We start from the raw sequence: 9,485 nt of genomic DNA on the forward strand, positions 1-9,485 counted from the left end.
AGGAAATTCAACTTTGCAAATAGTCACTTCTTACACAATGGCATAATCAACCTGCGTCATGATTGTGTCTAAGACCAGGGCTCAGATACGGTGGTGCCTGGAGGTCTGCTTCCACTTGCACCCCCATTCTTCTTGCATGCGTTGACCCCGTTCACCTTTCCTTTTATTCTACCCATGCTACAGGCTCTTTTCTCTCTGAAACTTTCCTTCTTTTGTATAATTATTTCCCCGATGTGGTTGGTCAGGCTGTTGACTGCTCTCTGATAATCTGGGGGAGTAGAACTGTGTCTTTAGAGTTGCCTGCTGCCAAAAGCCATTTCATCTTTTTTCCTCCCTCAATGTCTGGGACAATGATTTGTCGACAAAACTTACTTGTTCAAACAGACTTTTATTTTTTCTTTCTGATGCCAGAACACCCAACACAAGTCAGTTTAAACTGACAAGAATTAGGCTGGGTGCGGTGGCTGACACCTGTAATCCTAACATTCTGGGAGGCCGAGGCGGGTGGATCACCTGAGGTCAGGAGTTCGAAATCAGCCTGGCCAACATGGAGAAACCCCATCTCTACTAAAAATACAAAAAAAAAAAAAAAGAGAGAAAAATTAGCCGGGCGTGGTGGCATGTACCTGTACTTCCAGCTACTCAGGAGGCTGAGGCAGGAGAATTGCTTGAGCCCAGAGGCAGAGGTTGCAGTGAGCTGTGATCGTGCTACTACACTCCAGCCTTGCTGACAGAGCCAGACTCCATCTGAAAAACAAAAAACAAAAAACAAAAACAAAACAAAACAAAAAAACCCCAAACTGAACAGAACGAAATGGCTAATACAATTGAAAAGTCTGGGGCCAGCCTCTGGATTCAGTGGGATCCAAGGTCTCAGTGGAGTGTGTGAAGATCTCTCTGCTTTTCTTGGCTGTCTTCTTCTGAATGGTGTCTACTCACTGTCACGTGGTCCCTTTGTAGTTCCAAGATAGGCTCCAGTCCCATCTCCAGCCTCTTAACAACTCCACGAGAAATCATCCAACACATGTTACTTGTATATCTATTACATGCAAGGCAATATTCTGCACTCTGGGGATAGAGCAATGAACAAAACAGTCATAAATCTTTAGCTTACTTCTGCTGATTCTCTCTTCCACAAAAATGCTAATAATGTCTCAGTAAATTATTTCGGAGTGGTCTGGCATGGGTCACCAGCCCAACCCTAAAGTGAATGGGGGAATCAGCCCCACCGGGACTGGAGGGACTTAGCTGGGTTGGAGGGAAGTTCCCCAAAGGAACGTCATCAAGGCACTGTTGCCAGCAGGGTAAAGAATGGATGGTGCTAAGTAAGCAAAAACAGTAGCTGGCCACCATGCCCACCACCATCAGTCGATGTTCATTGATTTGCAGCCTGGCCAGCTCTGTGGTTCTTGTACTCCATGCTCTCCTGTTTCCTCAGTCAGGCCGCTTTCAGCCCCAGTGTTCCTGACGCACAACTTTCTTCCCTTGGGCTGCAGCTCCAGATGAAGATGAGTGAGCGGGCCGCCTCGCTGAGCACCATGGTGCCCCTGCCTCGCAGCGCCTACTGGCAGCACATCACACGGCAGCACAGCACGGGACAGCTCTACCGCCTGCAAGGTAAGCGTGGGGCTGCCTGTGTCCAGGGTGTGGGCCAGGCCTAGGAGTACTGGGGAGGGGGCTCAGCTCAACTCCCAGCTGTTGCATGCCAGCTGGTTAGTGCCCTTCCTCCAAAGGTAGGACCCCCCTCAAGGCCTCACACACGAGGCACTTAATCTTTGTAGAGCCAAATATCTGTATGGCTCTAGAGATATTTGTATCTATCACAGTGTCCTGGGGGAAGTCACTTAAAATGCAGATTCTTGGTGTTCATCCCCAGAGACTCTAGATCTTAAGGCATAGGATGTGGCTGAGCAATCTGCACTTTTAACAGACCGTACACAGGGTCTGGGCGAGGGGCCAGGGAGCAGGCTACAAGAAATGATGTAGTGGACTGATGAATCACAGCATCAGCATTACTTGAAGTCTTGCTAGAAATGCAAATTTCCATGCCCTTCCCCAGACCTACTGAATCAGGAGCTCTGAGGGTGGGGCCAGGCCACCTGTATTTGAACAAGTCCTCCAGGTGATTCTCCCGAGAGGTCAGGTCTAGGAGCCAATGTTTTGGTGGATGGGGCCCTGGACTGAGGCCAGAAGCCATGGCTTCAGGTTTGCTGAATGACTTTAGGCAAATCCTAGTAAGCTCTTCTTCTAGAGAAGTAGTCTCTGAAGCATGATGCAGAACAGCCCATAGTGTGGACAACATGAACAATGAAAAAATCTACTTAAAATGGCCGGGCGTGGTGGCTCACGCCTGTAATACCAGCACTTTGGGAGGCCAAGGCGGTCAGATCACCTGAAGTCAGGAGTTGAAGGCCAGCCTGGCCAACATGGTGAAACCCTGTCTCTACTAAAAAAAATACAAAATTTAGCTGGGCGTGGTGGCATGTGCCTGTAATCCCAGCTGAGTCAGGGGAATCACCTGAACCTGGGAGGCGGTGGTTGCAGTGAGCCAGAATCGCACCATTGCACTCCAGCCTGGGCAACGAGAGCAAAACTCCATCTCAAAAAAAAAAAAAAAAAAAAAATTCTATTTAAACCTATCCTTTCAGACATATTTGTTTTGTTTTGTTTTTCATTTCATAGTACATAAGAATAGCTTATTATGTTATGCACCTATGTGGGGGATACTTGTAAAAAAAACTCTTTTTTTTTTGAGACGGAGTCTCGCTCTGTCGTCCAGGCTGGACTGCAGTGGCGCGATCTCGGCTCACTGCAAGTTCCGCGCAAAAAAACTCTTTAATGATGAGGTACAAGACCACCAAACTGGAAATAGCGTGCACTAGACTACACGTAGTTTACTTGCAGAAATTTGCTGAATAATTGAATGCAAGAATGAATGAATGACCATGGAAGACTATGGCCTCAGTCCTCCATGCCCGCTCTGAACCCTCAGTCCTCCATGCCCGCTCTGAACCTTCAGTCCTCCATGCCCGCTCTGAACCCTCAGTCCTCCATGCCCGCTCTGAACCCTGGTCACAACAGCCTTTTTTCTCAGTCTTTGCTGTTGGTCCTTTCTCTCCCAGGCAGCTTTTCCTGTATGCTGTGCCTGTCCCTCATCCTAGTTAACTCCTGCTCACCTCCAGGTCTCACCTCCAGCACCCCTCAGGCTCCAAGAAAGCCCTCAGGACTTTCTTGTAACTTGAGTGGACATCTCTGATTATGTGCCCTCATAAGATGCAGATGATGGCCAGTTTTCATTTCATATTTATGTGGCCACTTGACTCATGGTCAGCTCTCCCAGGAAGCAATAATGTACAGGAGGGCAGGAGAGCTGTGCCTCCTTCTGTCTTTATCATTTTATCTCCCGGCGCCTTGTATGCCTCCCGTCAGGATTTGTTGAAAGAATGCATAATGTTGAGAAAGCACTGGGGGTATTTACATTTTAGTTTTCATGACTCTGTGCTCTGTTCACTAGCAGAGAGCATGGCACATAGCAGATGCTGCAAAAAAAAAAAAAAAAAAAAAAAAAAAAAAAAAAAGATCCTGAGTGCCTCTGTGAGCAGCTGAGCAAACGACTGAATTAATAATTGACAAATAAGCTTACCTTCCAAGATTTCTCTGCAGAGAGAGTGAGTTAGATTGGGTTGTGACAATGCCACTGATTCTCACTGAAACTTCAAAAATGTTTGCAATATTTGAGTTACATCATCACAATTTTTGTCATATACATACCAGAATGTTACTCGATTTTACTCTCTTCTATTTTAATATACTTTTTTAAAAAAAGCATATTTTACTACCTTAATACTGTTATATCCACTGGTTATACTGTTTTTTTTTTTTTTTTTTGAGACAGGGTCTGGCTCTTCGCCTAGGCTGGAGTGCAGTGGTGCGATCATGGCTCACTGCAGTCTCAACCTCCTGGGCACCAGTGATCCTCCTGCCTCAGCCTACCAAATAGCTGGGACTACAGGTGTGTGCCACCAAGCCCAGCTAATTTATTATTTTTAGTAGAGAGGGTGTCTTACTATGTTGCCCAGACTGGTCTCAAACTTCTGAGCTCAAGTAGTCCTCCTGCCTCGGCCTCCCAAAGTGCTGGAATTATAGATATCAGCCACTGCACCCAGCTAGTTATGCTTTTTAATAGACAATAAAATAAAGAATAAGTATTGAAGATTTAAAAGATGTTCACAGAGTACCTAAAATTATCTTGCTTACCAAAAGTGGCTATTTAAACAACAAGTACATTAAAAAAAAAGTTTTATTCTTCTACCTATACTACCTACCTTCCCTCTCCCCTACTTTTCATCCCCCTTAGAAAAAGGAAATAGGATTGGGAAAAGTTAATTACTTGGGGGCCTGGGGTGTGCCATATGATGAAGTTACAGAGCCTTTAATTTCTTCTTGTTTTGCTGGTGATTATGGGTTGTAATTCCTCTGGCCAATTCACCTACGTTGATGAATTTCAGGCTTTTTTTTTTTTCTGGCAAATCTGGAGGTTAAGGTTGGAAATCATACAGACCCTTAAGGAGGAATTTAACAAATTGGTTTGAGAATAATGGTCATTTTCTTCAAATGTAGTCTTCGAGAGCCACCTGCTGGTTGATTTGGGAATTATCATTTTACTACAGTTTTTGGTGGGGAAAGGGAGGTGCTGGTTTTGACAGGTGCCACACAAGACATACATAATCTACCTTCACTGCTTCTCCCACGTCGTTTTAAAATTTTCATAGAAATTCTCTTCTATGATTATGCAGATACAAAATCAACATTGGAAGTAGGTTTATAATGAAAACTGTCTGGGCGTGGTGGCTCACACCTGTAATCACAGCACTTTGGGAGGCCGAGTTGGGTGGATCTCCTGAGATCACGAGTTCAAGACAAGCTGGGCCAACATGGTGAAACCCCACCTCTACTAAAAATACAAAAATTAGCTGGGCATGGTGGCGGGCGCCTGTAATTCCAGCTACTCGGAAAGCTGAGGTGGGAGAATCGCTTGAACCCAGGAGGCAGAGGTTGCAGTGAGCCAAGATCATGCCACTGCACTCCTGCCTGGGCAACAAGAGTGAAACTCTGTCTCAGTTAAAAAAAAAAAAAAAAAAAGAAAACTATGGAAGAAACTTACAGAAGCAATCAACAAGTTTATGTTGAATACTATTCACTGGATTCTTTCAGGAATGCATTGGATAAAATAACAGCAGTTACATCAGTAGCATTTCCCAAATTATGTTCCTTGGAAAGCTAACTCTGGTAGACAGCACCTTTCCCCTAAGAAAAGTACTGTGGTCAAACGCGTTTGGGGGAAATGCTACATGTTAAGTTCTCATGGAGAGTCAGAAAACAAATCAATAATTTCAGGGCTCTGAGATGCCCTGCAATGAAAAACCTGATTAAACTTGTTTAAACCAAAGCTCTGCACATCTATTTGGACATGAAACCTCTTTTCCTTCTTGTTATATGAATAAACACTCACGTGCCACCAGTGCAGTGCCGAAATCTCAGATTTCATCATTACGAGGGAGACAAGCCATATTCAATGGGGTCTTTCTAAAAGCTACTCTTTCTGAGGACCTACTGTGTACCAGCTTTCCACTGGGACCTAACATACATGATCTCATTTAGATCCCAAAACAGCTGCCTGAAAGGGTATTTTATTCTCATTTGCTGTTAGGAAACTGAGAATTTGAAGGGTTATTAATGGGTCCAAGACTACCTATCTAGTAAGTAACAAAGATTTTAAGGTTTTTATCTCTCATTCTTCCATCCATCCGTTCTTTGTTTACTCAGTAAACGTTTATTGAGCATCTAGTTTAGGCCAAGCGCTGTGCTAGATGACAGACATACCTGGGACTCCTAGGCAGGGATATTCCTTCCCTCTCGGAGCTTATAATCTAATGGAGAGTCACAATCCATAATCAAGCAGACATAGTTAATTTCAGACTTGGTATATGGAACAGTGGAAAAGAAAGTTTTTATGATAAAGAAAGTGAGGCAGAGCTGCTGGTTTTGAGAAGACGCTGACAAAGGGACTTCTTGAGATGGGGTAGTCAGTGGAAGCCCCTGCAACACCCCAAGACCTTAAGTCTAAAAGAGGCAGCCATACCGAGAGCCAGGGGAAGGCATTCTCCATAGAGAGGTCGGCAAATGCAAAGGCCCTGAGTCAGAAATGAGCTGCGGGCATTCAAAGATCAGGAAGGAGCCAGTGTGGCCTGTGCCTAAGGGACATAAAGAGACAGCCGGGGTGGTGAATACAGGTAATTAAGACTTGCTTATTCTAAGTGTGAGGGGAAGCATTAGAGGGTCCTCAGCATGGCAGTGTCAGATTTAATTGATATTTTCATTCAAGGGATTGCAAGAGAACAGGAGAGGAAGTGGGAGACTAGCCCCAAGGCTGTTGCACATGAGCACCGGAGTGTCTGGCTTCAGTACAATGTTCCTCTAACTCTCTCACCTCCTTCTCAAAGTTATCATCTCAGCAATCTTTACCCTTAGGCCAAGGTGCTTCATTGCTCCAGTATTTTCAGAACTCTTCTGTGGGAATTGCCTTGGAAGATAGCATCACTTGTTTCAAAACAAAAACAAGAAAAACTAGGCACCTATATCATAGATCTGACCTAAGATAATTTGAGGAAATCAAAGAGTGGCACTAAACAGTTGTGTCACTGAACCAGGCATCTCCCATGTAGCCTTATGGGGTTCTCCTGACAACCACGGGAGTTGGTGAGAGTGGGACTATCGTCTCCATTTCAATGACTGAAGAAACAGAGACCTTTGGAGGTTAAGGTCTTACTCCAGGCCACATGGCTGGTGGATGTAGGCGAGACCCCGTCCCTACAAAAAATCCAAAAATTAGTCACGTGTGGTGGCACACACCTGTGGTCCCAGTTACTTGGGAGGCTGAGGTGGGAGGATCACCTGAGCTCAAGAGGTTGAGGCTGCAGTGAGCTGAGATCACGCCACTGCACTGCAGCCGGGTCGAAAAAAAATACATACAAATAAAATAAAATAAAATAAAAACAACATTGTTTTGAATGTGTGTGGGTGGGGCGGACATGCTCCACTGGCTGCAGTCCTGTTTCTTGTGCCTGCTTGATCCACACGTTTACTCACCAAGGCTGCGGAAGTTTGTTCCGAAGGCTTTGCGGTGAGTCCTGAGATCTTCACCTAGCAGTGTACATTTCTTTGCTTGTGGTAACCATTGGCCAGCAGGTGGCAGTAGAACCTCTAGTTTTTGTTAAATCAGGGACGCATTATCTACAGGGATTGGCAAACAATGGCTTGTGAGCCAAATCCAGCCTGCTGACTATTTTCATTAATAAAGCATTATTAGGACGACATTCATTACATATTAACTATGGCTGCTTTTGTGCTACAGGCAGCAGGGCTCAGTAGCCGCAATGAGACCATATGGTCTGCAAAACCTAAAATATTTAGTGTCTGGCTCTTTCTAGAAAATGCTTGACAACCCTTATATTATTAATATGTCACAAAGGGGGCTAATAGGGATCTTGTGTGTTGCCTTCTTGACTTTTTAAACTCTGTTTGGTCTGAAATCTAAACCTGAAATAATAAAGGCTAAATGAATTTTAGGAAGTTCTCCTTAACATTTACAAGATTACCAAAGTATAAGACTGCTTTATTGCTGCTCAGGTTTCCAGAATATTCTAGCTAAAAGTTTCCGTATTTCTGTTTCTATCTCATTTCTCCTAAATACCCTGGATATGGGGATTGATGCAGATGAAAAATTAAGGAAGAAAATAATTGCTAATGGACTGACCATGGCTCAGCCCAAAGGCCACATGCAAATGATATGTAAATCATGCAATCTCTGTGACTCATTTACATATCATCGTGAGAGGCCTTTGGAAAAAATTCTGCCTTAAGTACATTTACTTATTTCTGTTATAGAGAAAGTTGTCGCCACCTAATTTGATTGTGGGCTTTCTGGAAATGTAACTGTTGATTTTAAATTCTTTTTGGAAAAGATGTTTCCAGCCCTCTGAAGCTTCATCGAACAGAGACTTTTCCAGCCTACAGATCTGAGCACTGACAGTAACTGCCAAGAATTGTTAACACACTTGCGATGTGTCAGCCACAGATTCACCCAGGAGGTCACAGAACGACAGCAAGGGAAATGACGACCAAGAGAAGAAGCTTAAAGTCCTGGCTAATTGTGTGGTCATTGGAAAACTCTGCAATACAATAATTTTCTTTATTTTCTTTTTCTTTTTTAAATTCTTAGTGTAATTGAAACGTGCTCTATAGATATTGACTCTGTGTTCCCTCTTTTGCAGCTGGACAGAAAGAAGTCAATGTCACGAAATGATTTTCTATTGTAGATACCTTGTCCCTTGCACTTCTCTGAATCTGTCCTTTTGTGGATTCTTGTGCTCTTCCTTCCAAGTGTTTCAGTTGTATGACAGTCAGTATTGACAATAAAATGGCTTTTAATTATTTGTTATTTGTTTACACCCTATTCCTCAGTTATTATTACTGTGGTTCTGATTAACTACTGGACATTATATTTGATTATATCACCAATTAGTTAAATCAGTGCTTTGACTCACTCTTATCTGTTCTGTTCAAAACTATTCGTTCAAAGAACCCGTTAGTATTGTTTACAGGGTTACAGTTTCCCTCATATGCTTTCCGCACCCCCTTACCCCCCCTTTTAAAAAGCCTTTATTTTGTTCGGAGTCTCTTCATAAAACATTTGAAAATAAAAGATCATTCTTCACCCATATGTTCTTTGGATTCTGGCAACATGTTTTTCTCTATCCTAGGTGTTTCTGAAGGGTGTGTGGACATTTTGCATGTGTGCTGTGAGTGTATTGTGTGTTGTGTCTAATATGAATTCAACCATTCACGCATTTGCTCGCTCATTCATTAATGTGGTCTGTATTGAGCATCTATGAGTTTCTGGCACTGTACTGGAGTTCAGGGATGTAGAAATCAAAAGACACAGTCTTTGTTGCCAAAGACCTTAATTCCGGAAGAGTACCACAAGAAAATCAAGTTGGAAACATCATAGAGTGACACCTGCTAAATGGGCCCCCAGTGGCCGTGAACTTCTAAAGAGAAGGTCAGTGCTGGATGTGAATTGAATTTTCTGAGCACCTAAAGTTCCTCTACAGCTGCAGAGCAAGCAGGGATAGCGCCTGCCTGGTTCACTACTCTTTGCCAGATAAAATACAGGATACTCAATTAAATTTGAACTTCAGATAAGCAATGCATAGTTTTATAGATCTGAGTTAGCTGGGATTTCCTAGCACACTGCTGCTCAGGATATGTTTTTTAAGCGGTTGAGAAATACTGGGGAAAGGATTGAATTCAACTAACAATTAATTAGTAGATTAGGGTATATAAATTGTTTAGTGCTAATGGCTTCCCCGAAATGCATCTGTGTTCTCTCTGGGTTCTCTGTAGCTACTTTTCACACAATTTTA

The 9,485-nt window shown here is 43.4% G+C and overlaps 1 protein-coding gene across 2 annotated transcripts in view; it reads left to right on the top strand.

Annotated features, from left to right (window-relative positions):
- The window catches only part of DOK5 (docking protein 5), a 175,686-nt gene extending 166,904 nt beyond the window's left edge, over positions 1-8,782 (top strand). For both annotated transcript variants that reach the window (XM_004062395.5, XM_063702330.1), the window contains exons 7-8: positions 1,497-1,617; positions 8,025-8,782. In XM_004062395.5, the coding sequence (XP_004062443.4) occupies positions 1,497-1,617; positions 8,025-8,089 (186 nt within the window). In that variant the 3' untranslated portion in view covers positions 8,090-8,782. The remainder of the gene's footprint in view (positions 1-1,496; positions 1,618-8,024) is intronic.
- The last annotated feature ends 703 nt before the right edge of the window (positions 8,783-9,485 follow it).

The sequence above is a fragment of the Gorilla gorilla genome, chromosome 21, assembly GCF_029281585.2.
Source record: "Gorilla gorilla gorilla isolate KB3781 chromosome 21, NHGRI_mGorGor1-v2.1_pri, whole genome shotgun sequence".
Taxonomy (NCBI): Eukaryota; Metazoa; Chordata; class Mammalia; order Primates; family Hominidae; genus Gorilla; species Gorilla gorilla.